The sequence below is a fragment of the Corvus moneduloides genome, chromosome 4 (assembly GCF_009650955.1).
Source record: "Corvus moneduloides isolate bCorMon1 chromosome 4, bCorMon1.pri, whole genome shotgun sequence".
NCBI classification, from domain to species: Eukaryota; Metazoa; Chordata; class Aves; order Passeriformes; family Corvidae; genus Corvus; species Corvus moneduloides.
In genome coordinates, this window is record NC_045479.1 from 64,847,541 (window position 1) to 64,865,592 (window position 18,052).

General features: G+C 36.1%; 1 protein-coding gene across 9 annotated transcripts in view; it reads right to left on the reverse strand.

The window, feature by feature from the left end:
• Nucleotides 1–1,367: 1,367 nt before the first annotated feature.
• The window catches only part of CACNA2D1 (calcium voltage-gated channel auxiliary subunit alpha2delta 1), a 364,967-nt gene continuing 348,282 nt past the window's right edge, over nucleotides 1,368–18,052 (reverse strand). For 5 of the 9 annotated variants that reach the window (XM_032107945.1, XM_032107939.1, XM_032107938.1 and 2 more), the window contains 3 exons: nucleotides 17,912–18,024; nucleotides 14,826–14,908; nucleotides 10,363–13,552 (listed from right to left, as the gene is read on the reverse strand). In XM_032107945.1, coding sequence (XP_031963836.1) covers nucleotides 13,394–13,552; nucleotides 14,826–14,908; nucleotides 17,912–18,024 — 355 coding nt within the window. In that variant the 3' untranslated portion in view covers nucleotides 10,363–13,393. Of the gene's footprint in view, nucleotides 5,954–10,362; nucleotides 13,553–14,825; nucleotides 14,909–17,911; nucleotides 18,025–18,052 lie in introns of those variants that run through there. The other 4 variants (XM_032107946.1, XM_032107943.1, XM_032107947.1 and 1 more) reach the window with 2 other exon arrangements.

Consider the following 18,052-nt stretch of genomic DNA (forward strand, 5'->3'; position numbering starts at 1 on the left):
AGAGAAAATGTTGTACCATTTAGGGTGGGCATATTTTTCAGTCGAGCATTACAAGGAGCACTGGACTAATAGATGTGACAATGAAGGCATTTTGTAACATCTGTGTTATATGTCTTGATTTCTGTAGATGGTTAGCAGCAACAGAGCTGCATTGGACACTGTGAAGGCATCTCTCAAAATAACACAATATGACAGGCCAAGTGCATTCTGGTTTGATTTGCACAAGGGATGAATATAGAATATCTCACTGCAGTGCAGCAATTCCCATATCAAACTGATGAAGTCAAAGATGCTTATAAGTTCCAGGAGTGTGGGGAAAAAACCTTGTGTTGTCCAAGTGTCTTCTCCTTCACTTAACTAGTGTATCGTAAGACAGCAACTAAATTAAAGAGGTACAAGAAAGGGATTTTGAGGGTTTATTTATTTCTACATCTCAATGGCAGTCAGCCTACAGAAAACATGATAGAGTGAGTTCAGCATGTGGGGATAATCATGTAGTTAGGAAGCAATGTTTAATCTAGTTGAGGCTGGTAATCTCTGGATGTTGATGCAGTGTCATGCACTGCCTTGTAGCATTTCCACATGGGTGATCTATTACTTTGCAGCACTAGAATCTGCATTTGATTTCTTATTCTCTTATCTACTCCTCAGGGATTCAGTAAAACAATCAGAATTTTATGACTGCCATTTTCTCTGGGCTGTGACACATTTGCAATCAAGGATTAAAGTCAGGCTTCTAAAGCAGTTACCACTTTCAGCCCTCTGCCCTGCCAGTGCCACCGTAGGAAGTCAGAAACCCAGCAAAGCACCTCCTGAGCACCCCAAGCCTGTTTATTAAGGTACATACATCCACTTTAAATATAGTGCTTAATTAAGAACAGCAGCAGTACAGAAGCTGACTGAATCATGACTCAGTCTTGGTCAGAGGTGGGGGCAACAGCAACAACTTGGGCAGGACCCATCTGAGCTATCTGATTTTATCCTGCTTCTCCATGTGAATGAACTCTTGGACTTCAGCAGTGTTTACAAGTTAGCAAATGGCAACCCTTCCAAAAGCAATTGCTTCAGGAAAACAAGGATACTTCAACTGCCTCAGACTCTTATTTTACTGAGAGCTTTACAGACCCTCAGTTTTAATTGGTTAGATTTTTTCCACTTTTTTTTAAATTTTCACAGTTGCAAATGAAACAGAAATGAAGGTTTGCTCTGCATCCTTCTCTGAACCCCATGAAGACCTGCATTAAGTCACTGTCTTCACTCTCTTCAGACACTTGGTTATAATTGTATGAAACTCAAAAGTATTATATAGCAAATAATGTAGGCTCTTATTTACATGTTTTTATTATACAGAGTGAACAGTAAAATAGTTGATTTTAAATGATAAACTTTTATTCTGAATATACTGTTTTTGCACAATAATTAACACAACAGTTCTAGGATTATAAACTTTTTATAACATTATTGTACAAATTTTTACAAAAAATTATTTTTTTCCAGGCTTGTCAAGTTCCACAAAAGTGTCAAGAGAACACAAGAAAAGGGAGAAAGACCTGATTGCCTGGTAAGAGCAACCAAGTCTTTTTTTGCAGAAACGCACACTGAGCATTTCAATAAAAGTATCCCGGAAAGCATGATCCAGACATTCCATACAACACAAGAAGAGAAGACAGCTTTTTCAGATCACAATCACAATTTCATGGCATCTGAACAAGACAGTATCCCTTTAGCCTCAGTGAAATATTTCTTCAAGATGATGTTTTTCTTTTAAACCATAAACAGGACAGATGCAAGTAGCTGGGAAGAGGGTGAGGCTAATTTTTCAAAACTCTTGAATTGTTTTCAGACACTTTGTTTTAATCTTTTTACAATAGTGTACAATGAGTATTAACAATATTAACATTGTGGTATGAAAAAAATAATAATAAATCTGGCCTTTGTTAAAGGCTCAGATGTCTGATGAAGTTAGGGTAAAATTTATCCTAAGAAAGGAGTTATTAAGGTTTCACCTTAGGTCGACATTCCAAAAACTATCGAGTGCATTGCAGTGCCTTTTAGGCATTCATATATTTTTTAATAACCAGTGTGCTAGCATTGAATTTTTGGATCAGTGGTACTGAGGTTGTGTTTTGGAATTAAGTCATATTAAGCATGTTTTTTATGTGTTAATGGGAAAAAAAGGCCTTAATGTCTCTTCAGTGACACCAAAAAGCTCTCAACCACAGCAAGTAACACTTGGGTTGCAAAGGTCACTTAAAAGGAATACTGCCTATTTGAAACCAGTAAGGCCAGGTTTTAAGTTAATAAAAGGAATATTGTAGGAAAACTTACAAATGGCAGCAACACTGTTGTTTTTGTCAAGTTAAGCAGTAAAGCCTCAAGCATTAGAAACATGAAAAAGATCATACTAAAGTCTTAAAGGTACAGGAGCTAAAAATCTTGTCCATCAGACCTGCTATGTCATGTTAAAAACCTGTTACAAATATGGACCACGGTCAGTGTTTTGGCAGTAATGCTGGTTGTTTAAATGAAAAAAATAGAAAGAAACCTTTCATGTTAAGTTCTCAGATCATGTTTTGCACGGTATCATGCTGTAACAACTTTAGTGGTGGTTATTTGTCAGATGTACAATACACTGCATGACTTCTGTGTAAACTGAACCAGTCCCAACAGTTCTCTTAGTGATATTTAAAGGATTTGAGCAACCCTCGACAGAACCTTTTATGTGACTTTAAAAAACACAATTTTTAACAATATATTGTATTTAAAAATATCTTAATTTAAAGCTTAGATCAAGGTTCTTCTTTGAAAGACAAAATAAGATGACTATGATGCACTGTGAGAGTAAGGATACTCTTCTGCATGAGAATTTAAATTTATTCATGTGAGTTATTTCTATCAGACTGGTATTCACATTTTGAGATAGCTAAAGTTCAGATTGCATTTTTGATCTAAGTTTTCGTTTTGCAAATATCAGGGTATTTAAAAAAAAAGTCTTGACCATCACTTGAATATATTCCAATATATGATTTCAAAGTATTTAAAATACTTACTACTTTCTAAAGCATTAATCAGATGGGTATAATGTTGGCTAAATGTTTATATAGAATGTTATAATGTTAGTTGGAAGGCTAAATGTTTATATAGAAACATATTCCTTCAGGGAATATGCCCTAGAGGGGCAAAGGAGAGGAACAAAGGACATTTCCCTCTTTGGATCACCCAGGAGGGCTATGTGTCGGCATGGCATGGGCTTCTCCCTCCTTTTGCATTTGAACACTCTAAGGGAAGTGGGATGAGAGCAAAAGCCACAGATGTTTTCTGTGGCAGCATGACTTTGCGCCATCTTTCTTTCTCCCTACAAACACTAATCAAATGTTTACTAAGTAACTCCAAGTATAGCCTACCAGCATAATGAAAGTGTTTTAAAATGTTAAACAGTGTAACTTCTCCATGAAGGGTTTCTTTTGGGAAGCTAAGTGAAAACTATAGAGAACTTAATATAATAATCTTTCAAGAAATTAAAAGAGCAAAACACAAACTAATGTGTATTTAAAGTAACCTCAGAGCAAAAGCAGTGAGTGCAGTAAGTATTGGCCTAATCCTAAAAAACTTGCTCCTCCCATAAAATGTCAATTGCCAACATTAAGGAAAAATACTGGATGCAGTCTTGGCATTAGAGACACTCAACCAATTTTTGTATCAGGTGAACTGTAGCACTATGACTGGAAGGAAGAGCTCCAAGTTTATCTTCACCCATATCATCAACATTAGCTCACCTTCCCTGAGGAGGACCTGAAGTCATCCAACACAGTTAATTTTACTTTTAACCCCATGACATTGCTAGATACATATTTTTTAAAAATCTAGATTTCATCACTGAACAAAAGGTCAGGGTTTATTTTTTTCACTCACTGTATTCCGAAACATGAGAAAAGACATAGCTGGAGCCGAGGTACATGAGAAACAATGAACCAGCCATGAGTACAACTACAGTAGACATCTGATTGTTCAAGCCATGCCATGGCTTTGAGTAGCTTCTTCAGTTTTCATAGGATATTAATGCATGCCCAATCATTTTTTAAGCTTTTGGCATGATCAAAAATATATCAATCAATTGCCAGCATATATATACTGATGATTTGCATTTTTTATTTTTTAAAGAGCTAGTGTATTGTGCCATATTAATATTTGCATATTGCAGTTGTTAGCAGAACTGTACAATACCAGCAGAGTTGCACATTCATTGGTTTAGCTGTCTTAGCTGTTTAGTTCTGAAAACTAGGAAAAAAAGCGCAAATCATATTTTGCATCAACACTATGCTACACTGTAATATTGTAATTTACTGCACCAATCTTTATCACCAATGAGGTTGTATAAAAACAACTTCTAGAGTTATTATTCACAATCAAGTATCAATGTGCATACATATAGATTCAAGGCTCCCCATTTGTTTATATTTTTTCTAATTGCAGCAACCAGGTTATTTTGCTGTTAAATATGCTATTTTCAATAATAAATAGCAACAGCATAAGTTTTAATATTATGAGTGGGTTTATATGAAGGAAACAAAGGGGGAACCTGATATGAACCTTAGAGAACATATACTTCCAAAAATAAATGTGTTAAATCTGATTTTTATATCCGTAAAATATCTGTACACAGATTTTCATGTGAGATTGCTATTCCGTAAAAAACCCACCTCAACCTTTTGTTACGATAGCTATATTTACCCTATTTTCTCAGCTTTTTCATTGCACAGTATATTCAGAGCTCTGTTTCATAATATAATATAATTTAATATTATTTGATTGCAACACATTGCAATGTTCAGTTTCTCACACAATACAAGAATCACTCAGTTATCTTTTCAATGAACTATACTCTACCATCAAAGAAAACAAACTGAAAAACAATAACATAGCATCATCATCATGCAAAATACCCCTGGAAACCAACGTTCAAATATCACAAAGACATTTTTTATTCACAAGCATTTTTTGTTTCAGCCTTTGAAGAATTTCTACTTGCTTTATATGTAACTGCATTGTGAAAAGGAGGTGAAGATTACATTGAAATTATTTTTTTTCTGACAGAAGATGACACCAAGTTTAAGACAAAAATCACTTTCTAGTTTCACTTTCCACTACCTTTGTATTTTGAAATACAGAAGATTTCTCCCTTCCTTCCTTTCTACATATTATATCAACCTACCAAAACTTAGCTGGCTGCATGATTCCTTTTGGAAGAATTAACTACTCATCATAAAGCATTCCAATCATGCTGAACTTCTGGTGAAGACTGGCCAATATTTTCACTTTGCTCAACTAGTTTGGACAAAACTGATGCTAAAAGCAGCCATCATGGTGCTAGTAATGTGTATTGGGGAGAACATTTTCCTTTTACTTTTTCTTTGTTTTTTTTTTTCGTTTTTAAACAACTGTTCATGTAAAAGAATATAAATCTTCAAGATATCCAAAGCTTAAAAGAAATTAAAATCATATACATAAGCTGTTTTTAGGGGAGCCCTTTTACATGAAGTCATCAAGATTACAACAACAAACAAACAAACAAACAAAAGGTTTTAGATTGCCCCGGTGAAGCACGTACAGAAATCTGTTTGGATGGTGTAGATGATGCAGCATTCACACACGGTTAAGGATCTGACACTCCAACATGCAGGCATCATGGTGCCTTGATGAGTCTCACAACGCGTGATAACCACACGAGCACTGCTCTTCTGCTGCTGTCTCAATAGCTGACCCTTTCGACAATGGAACTGAGGCTATCGTTTTGGCCAGGTCTTGATTAAGTTATGCAGGTTTTGGTTTAGCAAGGTCATAACTGGCAGTGTCTGCTGCCAGATAACAGCCAAAGCAGGACCAACTGAATTGGTACCATAGACCACAGTGATGGACTCAGACCAGAGGCCCCACCACAGTCAGCCGAATCCTCCTGTCGACAAGAAAAGAAGAAATCATTTAATATTAATTACAGTGAGGTTGCTTGAGAAGTAACCTACAGCTTAGTTTTCAACATTTTGAACTATCCTTGAGGCATCCTTTTTTGGTCTTATATATGTTATTTTGCTAAAATAACGGTAAAATAATTCCTGGACGTTCCTCTGATTTTTGATACAAAGAGTGGCATTATTACTTTAACTATAAATATGGGAAGAGTAAATACTTTCAAGGTTTACAGCAGATACTAGATGGGATATTTACACCATCAATCAAAAAATGTTATGGAATATACCTGGGGGCCCCAATAAACAACACCTATATTCCTTAAAATTACATCAATTTTACAATTCTGAGTATGACTTTATTGTGAGAAAAGATAGAAGAACAGATAACTTTTCAAGATTAGAAAACAAATACCAAAATATGTTTACGTCCATGTCATCAAATGATCACACATTAAAATGAATATGGTCTGCAGGTGAAGATATGATCAAAGAGAATGAAAATCCTTTCTCTGCCTCTGATGCTCTATTCAAGTATGAGAAAAGAATTTTCTCTTGCACTACTTGTACATGCTTGATTCAGTTTGAGGGCTGTCTCTGAGCTGCAGCGCTCTGTCATGAATCAGTAACTATTCCTTATGCCACACAGCAATCACACCACTTTTCCTCATTCTTCCCTGCCATTAATTGCTGTTCTTTGGTACCGCTTTGCCTATAATGCTTTATACCTTTCACGTGATGGACCTATTCATTAGTCTGCCTGAAATACATTTGATACCTATTCTGGAGCCCGTAACACCTTAGACCTTGTTTCTAAGCACTGATACAAACTCTGATTAGTACCTAAAACACCAGGATAATATTCCAGCCATCCCCTCCCCTCACCACTTCATCTGATGAGTCTGAGATTTGTGAATAGCTCTGAAGGTTGAAAATATTTGGTCTTTCTCTTGTTTTCACTGTATGCTGTACCCATGGCATAAAAAGACACTTTCCATTTTCCAAGAGATCCCAAGCCTCCAACGGCAAGAAGACAGTGTAGGTGGAAAGGAATTTAGGTATATTAGCAACTGGGGAAACTTCTTGAACAGATGCAATATGTGCAGGGAAGGACAGATGACTGAATCTTAACAGTAACAGTGACTGGCTACTGGCACAGAAATCAAAAAGATTTTAGAACAGAAAGCAGAGGAAAGCCAACAGGCAGGGAAAAGCTCCTGGTTCAGACTGACATGCCACTGAGGCATATGCAATTAATACTTAATATGCCCCAGAAAAGGCTGGAGTGTGTTTGTGCATGCATGTGTGTGTGTGTGTGTCTAATAAAAGGTACAATCAGGGTAAATAAGAAAGAGTAATTAAAAAACCTTTAATTTATTAGCACATCCTTAAGCAAAATTTCCCCGTGCCTCTACACCAATGCTAGGAACATAAAATCAAGACAAAGGGATGAAGACCAATCACCAATGAACCGCCCCAAAATAATACACATATCCAAAACCTAGTTAAAGGAGAATAATCAGTAGGACAGAGCATTTGTCTTACAGCTTTGTAAGAATGGCAGTCCCGGACATACAGCAAAAGGGTACAATGTAAGGGATGACATAAAATGCAACAGCATAAAACTATTACAGGAAAAAGGAAGTGTGATGGAATCTGTGGGTAAGAAATTTCAGTTTCATAATAAAAAATGTAATACCAGGTTTACCCTGCTGACCGCCTGATCAAGGGGACAATACCAATGTCATGTGAGATTAGAGAAACCACACAAAGACTGGATCGAAGTCTCATCAAAGAGAGATATAGAGAGCATATTTTTGGATATGATAAAGGACTTTTGGAACAATAAATCTTTGAATCTTTAGTGATGCACAGGGTCAGTTCAAAGTTATTAGTAGAGTTGCTCTATATAGCTCTAGGAGCTCCATAGGCCACAATGCAATAGCATTTAGCCTTATCGTGTGAGAGATCAGGGCAAACAAATCCAAACCAAAAGATGTCAATTTAAAGAGAGGTAACTACCTGAAAGTTACCAAAAGCAATTAACCGCCCCCCCCCCCACCAACCATACAACCTCGAAACCAAGAAAAAAGGAAAAACCCTTAACAAACAAAACAAGCCCCTAGAAAACAGAAAAAAACCACTCCTTGAAGTAGTATCTCTAAAAGCAAGTTCCTCAAAAGGATTCAGAAGAATATTTAGAAATATTGCATTAGCTAATCAGGTAAAATAATGTCACAATTAGAAAAATCAACTGTATGCCACCCACACCCAAAAACCCAACCCCCAAAAAATGAAAATACACCATCATCACCCTCCACCAAGAAACCATACAACATTTAAGAAAATTCAAAATAAACACCCCTGCATGAATCTGTAGGGAACTTAAATACACTGTCATAGAGAAAATGTTAGTATTTAAGAAATCGAGTTTACACAAATGGGCAAGAACAAATACATAAAAATGGCAGATCGGATATAAACAGGAAATAAAGGGGCTGATAAGGTGTTTTTTATGACCTCCCTGCAGAATACACTGAAAATGATAATAGAAATTTTTGACTAAATCAAAAGCACAAAGCCAAATACGATGTTAGGGCAACTGCTTCCTAATAGAGGTGTAAAGACGGAATTTGGGAATTACTGTACAGAGAAAAGGATTTCAATGAGTTCTTTATATCAGCTTTAATGGATGAAAATTTTAATGGCATTTATTCTACACACAGTGCATTCTTTAAAGCTGGTTCCAAAACAGTTTGGAAAAAATATGTAAAATCAGATAAGGCAGACAAAGGACACTCAGTACATTATCAGGAATTATAGCATTTACCAAGAGCCTCCTTTAGAAACTTGGATGTAAAAAAAACCCCAGCAACCCCAAGCCCAAACAAAACCCAAAAAATCAGCATTCAATTTCCTTAGAAAGAAACAGAAACTCGTTTTGTCCTAAAGCAAATACCTCATGGTGGCTGCCATTCTTTATTAACAATAGCTTTTTCCAGACATATCTCTGCCATGTGTAGTTTTATAATTTAGTTGTATAGTTTTGGCTCACACTTTTTGGGGTATAGTTTTGGCTCACACTTTTTGGGGTTTCTTTTTGTTTGTTGTTGTTTAGGGGTTTTGTTTCTGTTTTTTTTTTTTTTTTAATTTGTTTTTTGGTGGCGTTTTTTTGGTATTTAGTTTTGCTTTTTTTTTGGTAGATTGCACTCTACAAGTTCAAAATTCCTAAGCTTTCTGGTCAACAAGGAAGTCCTAAGTGAACTCTACTGCACCAGATTTGGAATAGGATGCTAAGATTTCAAGAGGCACTGAACTGTCTGGTTTATTTAATTTGGCTCTGTCACTATTTGCATCTGCATTGTGTCTTGTCATGCAGCTTTATTCTAGTTAAAGCACTTAAAAATAACCCTGTTGCTTCTTCCTCACAGTAACTACCACTAAAAACAGAATTATCAGTAAAGGTTTTCTCTCACATGAATTCAGTGAACAGCACTCAGTGTTACCTCTTGGTATTTATTATTCTTATCACTGAAATTACTTAGAGCAGTCATCTTTGAAGAAAGAGTTGAAAGCAAAGCAGGAGATTTAAAATTTCCAACAGACAGGAGATGTCTGGAGAGTATAAGAAGTAAACTGAAGGTCTTGAACAAAATTGTGCATAACATGAAGGGAAATATTTTTTAAGTGTAAACAACATCCAGTAGAGATACAAAACAAGTAGGCCTCCACATATAGAATTATACAGTACTCAGTTTATGTCACCTTGCACTAGGTCAAATATTGTAAATTGTGTTGATAAATTAATCCTACCTCCATAGGTACTTGAAAACACCCTCCATTCTGTTGTCCATTTCTATTTGCTTTATGAGATTTTTTTTTTTTTAACCACACCACAATTTGTCAACTGCTCTCACATTCAACAGTCATACAATGTAATATTCTTATTGGGTTGAAAAAAAGTATTTTAATATCTTTTTCTCTCTCCCTAAAACTACACAGAAGTTTTTAAAGGATTCACAATTCACAACAGCAGAGAATATCTTGGAAGCCTTATGCAGGAGAGGCATTGTCTTATTATGAACGACAGCATTAAACTGTACTACACAAAAGTATACAATATTTATAAACATACTTCAAGGTTAGTGAGATTTTAACCTCATATTGATGAAAGCCACACTAAATTTCTGAGGTTTTTAGACCAACTTGCAGTGGTAAACCAGCAGTTCTGCCAAGAACAACTTCTAAATATTATCTCTGGAATCAGTTCATTCTTTCATGTCCTAAGCCGAGGCAAAAAATAGTAGTGGCAAACAAGGTACAGTAGATCCTATCTGAACTAATTTTTTTCTCCACAGAATTTCACATTGTAATTTTCTTTTATGTTTTAACTGTTGTCAACATTATGGAAAATGTGAAAATATAAAATCAAAAAAGAGGAAATCTGGTTATGTGTTTATTTACATGAATCATAACAATCAATAATCCCCTGGAAATAAGTGGGATTCCATTCCCAATTTAAAACCAGATTTAGAAAAATGTCACTTTTGAATGGCCTTAAAATGCCTTTTTTGAAAACACTTCCCCCCCTTCTTGAGTTTTAAGAAAACTTCTCAACTGCTTCATGTTAATGTTATTTTTGAGATTTCTTCTAAAATATCTTATAACAAAGATATACAGAATCATTTTATCTTCTCTTTGTATCATCTTATCTTTAACTCTGTTACTACAATTAGACACTGAACTATTTTTAAGCAGTTTCACTGAAATTTTCCAGCCCATTACATTAATCACACAAATACTGAATAACAGATCAGCTGGCGATGTCCTCTCTTTGTTGTCTTCAAGATTATGTCTGTATATTAATTCTCTTTGAAGAGAGAAAGACTTGTAAAAGAAATTGGAAAGAATTGTTGTAAGGCACTTTCATTTCACCAGAAGTGTATGAGGAATTTCTTGCATTAATAAATCATGTCAAATTTCCTTGCATGCTTGAGGTAGAGAAGTGTCAAATCCAAATGCCATCTCCTTCATGTCATGCCTTACTGTGACAACTCTAGATAGGGCTATTTTACAGCATCACACACTATGAAAAATATTCTGTACTTTCAGAATGGAAATGAATGCTTTTATAAAACCATACCTTCATTGTTAAGTGCGAAACCCACATATTCATTGCTATTTATCAACATTTCCTTAAAGACACTGCCAGCCCAAAATTTTAAAAATACACATGGAACTATGAATACATATATATATAAGGCTATACATATACTATATATATGTACACTACATATACACTAAAACTATAAATGCACTTGTTACTCCTTTAGAAGTGCACTATAACTATTTAATGTACTAAAACTTTGTTTTTAAACCATAATAATTCATCAGAACCCATTGTGCTACTCTGACTTATAAAAGGATAAAACAACACCTGCCCAAAGAGCTCTGATCTGGCCTTTGATATCAATTGGTTACCTCAAAGTTACACCTTTCATAAGCATGTATTTTAAAAGTTTCATATGACATGGAGAACACCTTTGTGTTTACTCAAGAGTCATTTCCAGTTCCAGTGCATGTTCATTCACAGGTTTTGTGTTACCCTCCTTTGTCTGGACTACCACAGGAATCTGTCAAAGGTGTACAGCTACTCATGCACAGATCGGGGACACAGGCAATTCCAACAAGATGTATCCAGTTGCCTGGACTGCTAATCACTCTCAAAGCTCCCACTGACTTCCCTGGAAGCTGATAGAAATAAGACATTGCCAGTAGGGGCTAAAAACTTGTACAGTTCTTTATTCTCAGGCATGGCAAACAAAACCAGTGTGCATGAACAAGTTAAGAGCAAGCCATTCGAGGCAGTGATAATGACTGTTTTGTTATTCTTGATGAAAAGTAAAAAAAAACCCGTCAGGTTACTGAACCTGATCAGCTGGATCGTATCTGTGTTGGCTTCAGTGATTTTAATATAACTACATAGTTAAATGTCCAGAGAGAACCCATTTCCAAAATCACAAATTTATTAAAAACAAGATGGATGAAAAAAAATTACCTTTATAATTTTCTGCTGCCAAAAGCTTATGAGCTAAAATTATATTCTGTGGGTTTCTCATCTTAAGTAGAAAGCACATGTTGGGCATAAAGAATTCAGCTCAAGGTGAGTCTCTGCTGCTTTATGTACATTGGACAGTAGCTTTTTAATTAAAAGAAAGCTATGTGCAGAGCAAATTGCATGAGCAAGAGCATGAGATGTTAATCTAGATTTTAATGTGAAATACCGCTGGCTTAAAGAAAGGCCTTTCACCTTTCCCTACAACCTTCTACCATGGATGTGCAAGTTCCTAGGTTTGCAGGAAACTACATCACAGACACAGAATAAGAAACTTCAAAATTATTCAAATAATAAAATGTCAAACAGAATTTAAATATTTTTTTCAGTTGTATTCAAGAGATATTAATTGAACCTTCCCTTAAGTATAGGGAGAATATAGATTACTGAGAAAATTACTTTTCTAAATTGCTACAATTTTCAGTGTTTCATTACACTAACCCTGAGAAATGCCTTGTAAGCTTTCAGTTCTGCCGTTTGCTTTACTTTGATAGACATGTGAGTATCTCCCTCTAGTGGTTTTCAGAACAATAATGTTGATCAGAACCCCCTTCAGTCACACATTTAATGCTTTTTAGCTCAGCAGTTCTCTTGCAGACATGTCACTAGCACAGTAACTCATGACACAGTCCCACACCATCAAATGAAATTTCCAGTCTAATTTCCAAGGCTTTCATTGTAAACCCCAGAGTCTGCATTTGGTCAACATACAGCAACTTATGTAGTTAATTAGAAGAAAAAACCCACCCTCCACTGTAATCAGACAATTAATATGTTTAGGTTGCCAAAAAATAAGAAGTAAAAATTATTATTTTACTGAATTCCTAGTTTAACCAAATTGATGCATACTATTATCTTCCATCATTAACTGTTGTGTTCATTTGAATGCAGTGAAAACTCCTTACTCTCCTCAACAGCAGCACTCATCCACAGCACTCATCCTATGCTACCCATAAGTAAAGCTTTATTTCCACAGGTAGACTGTCTTTTCTATTTGCTTTGAATCTTTATTTGTCTCTGTGAAAAAAAATTTCTTCTTCTGTTCATTTTAACAAGGACGAGGGAAAAATGCTTGTAAGTGAAGGATATAGACTCATCTGGTACATGTGTAATCTCAAAGAGCCAACCATATAAACCCAACAGGTTCCCTTGTCTTTGTATGTTCTATGGGAGAGGCCCTTGTGTTTATTAATTGTGATTTATAAGGCTCCAGACAGGTTTTTTTTCAATATTTAATTTCCCTTAATATTGCAATAGTAATTTGCTCCAGATTGTTGCTTTTGAGACTCGCTTCATTCTGTTTTCTTTTGTATGCTCAGTAAGTAAAAAAGTCTGCTAATTTTTTAAGCCAAGAACAAAACAAAAAATTAGAGAAAGTAACTGACCATCCACACCACATGAAAACTTGCAGAAAAATGAAGATAGGAGCGGACGTCATGGCAGAGGCACGACTCGTTGTGCATATAGGCTGATCCTATTAATAACGGGCAAAGTAGCAAGTAGAGGAAAGGAAAGAAAACACAGAAAAAAAGACATACAAGATGAGATATCATGCAGATTGCTGGCAGTTAGCAGAGTTAATGTGAAAGCATCCACCCAAGAGCAAGAGATTCACAGCAAATTTTGCAAATAAACTTAACCAAAACAATCCACTGTTACAAAACACATGACTTACACACTGATCAGCACATCAAGCTAGTGAGCAAGAGTTGTACTTTCACACACAATCATATCAGGATGGTTTGGATTATTTGCAATGGCTGGATAGCTTTTGGATGGTTTTTCAACTTTATTTAATCTTTTTTGGCCAGTAAGAAGACTTCCTTTTTAAAAGAAAATTTGGTTACTAGAAAAACACATTGAATACCAATTCCCTGGACTTTTTTAACACTACTGACATCTCGGTAATTGCGCCTCATTACAAGAAAAGCAGAGAACATACTGGAACAAATTTTGGTATACAGCAGTTATAGCCAACTAAGTGCAGTGGTTTGTGACAATCTTTCCACTGCAGAAATTGCAGAAACTGAATGAGGCATTAAAAAGACGTTTTTAAAGTATTTGTTGTATCTAATGCAAGGCACTTCCTTTTTCAGCCCTTTTTGTCTTGAAATTTATTCTGAACAACTTGAATTCAGAATAATCTGTTTCGTACCTTTGAAAGGTAATATAGAAAGAATATTAAAAATAATTTAGATATGCTGCACAGTTGTAATTTTTCTCTTTTGAAACGTATGCATTCAATACAGAAGTACTAAACAGCATAGTTTTGATGATTTCAGTAAAGCAATGCACTTTTATACCTGCTAAGAACATGACCTAAGGGCAGTACAATTTGCCAAATTTGAAACATCCTAAACCACATATAACATTTTTAATAATTTAGAAATATTTAAATAAAAATTTAGAAATATTATTATAAAAATAATACTTCTAAGCCAAGATTATCATCTACTTGTGCAAGCCATTGAAAATTGCATTTCACAGCACCATACAGAGACCAACAGTTTTATACTCACTGATGAGGGAATCATGTGTGAAAGTGCAATGATTATAGGAAAGGCAGATAAGAAAGCAGCAGTTAATTTTATGTTAACTGAAATAGAGTGGCTATGGTCTAGAGTGAACAGTATGTTTAGTGATAAGAAGGTTACCAGGCACCAAGGTACATTTAAACACAGTTTTCACTGATCATCTAAAGCTGCTCTACAATTGTTTCTAAAGATGGTCCTAAGTGTCAATTTTACCTGTTTGGCTTCATCAAAACAGATTTCGGGACCTTTTCTGTATCTAGGTTGTTTGACCATTTCACATGGGTTTGGCCCTTCATCTGTTTTTCTGGTTAAGGAGTGTGACTGTTTTCCATGCACTGTACATGAGCAGGATCAACAACATTCTGTTTGTATTTTTGTGGCAGGAGAGAAGATTTATCCTAATTCAGATTGTACTGAAATAAACATCAATATTCACAGTTCCTTGTTTAAATTCAAGAAAACAAACCCAACCATTTAGATAAATCAAAGTGAAATACCTACTTTTTACACTGTTATAATCAAGAAAATAAACTTTCTGCAAGACTTTTTAGAATATTTTCAGAACCATAAACAGAAATAAAAGATTAGTTCTTTTAACATTTTCTGTATTGCTTTTATTATCATTACACAAATATTGCAGAAAATATTTCACAAAGCAGTAAACTTTCAGCGGTGTTATATTAGTTATAGTTAGTTATAGTTATAACTAAACTATAATCAGCTAACCTATAGTTTATGTTACCACTGAGTTACCCCGCTATAATGAAGATACACAGTAAAAGCAATGAAACTTGTTTGGAAAAGTAATGGCATATGCAGGTTGAACATAGCAGTGGAAGCCTATAAAAACTACTGGTTCTACTATGTGTACACTTATATTACCCCAAATATCATAGAAAAGATCATGCCACTGTAGGCATGTAGTAAATGACAGGAGAACTAATGAGATCCCATTAGCATTTCAGTGATGAAGGCAGACAGAGAAAATGCTGTCCATACTAACATCAGGAGAGAAGGGGGAGCAGTGACACGCTATTAATTAGCTAACTGCAAATGGGAGGTACCACTTTAGCTCACATCTCTGAAATCTGTAATTGCTGGTGATTAGATGTAAACACTGTACTTCACATGTGCCACTGGCTAACGAGGGGCACAAGTCATTGCAGCAGACTTGAAAGACCAGGATATGGCAAACTGCAAAACAGCCTTCTGGTGAAAGCTGCTTATGTTACTATTCAGTATGTTAAGCTTTTTTTATTCCACTGCAGGTAGTACACATATTAAAGCTATTAAAATAATCGAGTACCAGAACTTATCTTAGTAGCTCTAATTTACACTTGAAGCAATCCTATTCATACACTACCGTGGAGTAGTACGGCAGCTTCAGAGCAACAAGTGGAGAGGCCAAAGGGAAGAGAAGGCAAGATGATGGGGAATTTATTTCTACAGATCTGCATCTGCCTTCATTCAGATGTTATCAGAGTCATCTCCCCTTTTCTCTGCAGTGGCTCAACTGAAAGGGAAGTTGAAACACAAAAATATTCTAAGAGACTGTGCATAAGCAAAGCTGTACCAGCCAAAAGGACGCAAAGTGTAATAATAATCATCTAAATAGCACCCAAAGGTCATTTTGCCTGCTTGGGTGATGTTATGCTACATCTGCATTTCACTATGTGCCTTAGTCACAGAAAAGAGAGAATAGTTCAGTAATGCATAGTTGAATTAAAAAAAAAATATAGTTCCTTTAGTCAATATAAGCCCACCCAGCTGCTCTGGCTGCCATTTGAGGTCATTTACTGCTTTCTAGAAGTTTTGGGCTTCACAGAGAAATGCAAGTCATGTGCCCTTTTCCCATCCATCATGCTTCATTTTCTATAGTGAGTGCTGTCTATAAATTCAGACAGTGGAAACAGCTAATGAAAGTGTCATGGACTGAAGCCAATTAGAATATTAGGCTATGTTTACATAGTTCTGTCATGACACTCCAATGTAACTTCCTTTTCAGCCCAAGCGTAGATGGAATTCCGGTTTTATTAATGTGGCAATGAATGCATTGCTTGTGCCAAAGAAACACAGTCATCTGTACTACCATCTGCTTTTCTTCCAGAAGTGGGGGAGGCTGTCTCAACTAACTTCCTGACATGGACAGAGGTATTACTAATTGTTTTCCCTGTTCTGTCACAGTAATCCAAATTATGGTTTGATTTACCATCTCTGGCATGATGTCCTTGCACCTATGTAGAAGAGAATGGCTGAGGTGAATTTCTACTGACCTAGAATGTGTACGTTGGTTGTATGTGTTTCCATCACCATCACCTACAGGTATCTACTGCAGGGAACAGGCTAAAGCAAAGAGATTGGCATGGAGGTGGTTGCAAATTAAAACAGTCTTTCACATGCTTTTAACTTCAATACTTATGTTGCAAGAACTCTGCCTAGCATGTAAGTCATCTATGTCTCTAGCCAGCTCTGAAGAAATTCTATGCAGCTGGATGAAGTCTAGCCTTTGATGGCTAATGCAGTTTCCACAAGTAAGCTCTTGTCTTTGAGCACACACTAAAGTGCCTTCATCAACTAACCATCAGTGCAGCATCTCAGCTTTTCATGACCAAACACTCCTGTCCTGCCCTTTTTGTGTTATTTCTCTAGACAGACATACCCTTGTCTTTTCTAAAGGTTGAATAAACCCAGGACACTCAGACTTTCCTTGCCTGTGCTCTCAGATGCTAACCTCCTTGGTGGCCCTTCAACAGACTTCCTCCTGTGTGACAGTGTGGTCCTGGGAAGCACACAGCACTCCAGATGTACTCTCACCAGTGCTGAAGAGATGGGATGGATCAGTTTTCCCAATCTGCTGACTACACCCTTGCTATCATAGCCTGAGATGTGACCAGCCCACTTTACTGCAAGGCACAGTGCTAACTCACGGTCAACTTCTTGCCCACTATGAACCTCCAGCTCTTTTCTGCAAATATCTTTCCATCCCCAGCCTGTCCAGCTGTGTGCAATTATTCTGTCCTGGGCCCAAAACTTTGCATTTGCTTTTTTGAAACTTCACTAAGTTCCTGCGAGCCCATTTCTGTCTAAATTCTCACAAATAACAGCTTTGCTCTCTACCTCAATGACTGCTGCTTCACTTGATTTGTGATGATATCCACGAATACCTGATACTTCAAGTATTCCAGCGGTAACCATGCTAATAACGTAGATAAGTCGGTCATTTCTCCCCAAATATATTCCAGTACACCATAGCCAGAAATCAATTCACACTACTAAATAACATGATTTTTAAAGGATACCCGGCTTCTCCGCTTGCATCAGTGGCTTTGGGTCACAGGAACGGCACAGCAGTTGGCTGTCACTAATAATGAACACTAGATTGGTGTTTGAAATCTTCTCTGCATGATAAAGTCTGGAAAAAAGCCAACAAAAACCTATGT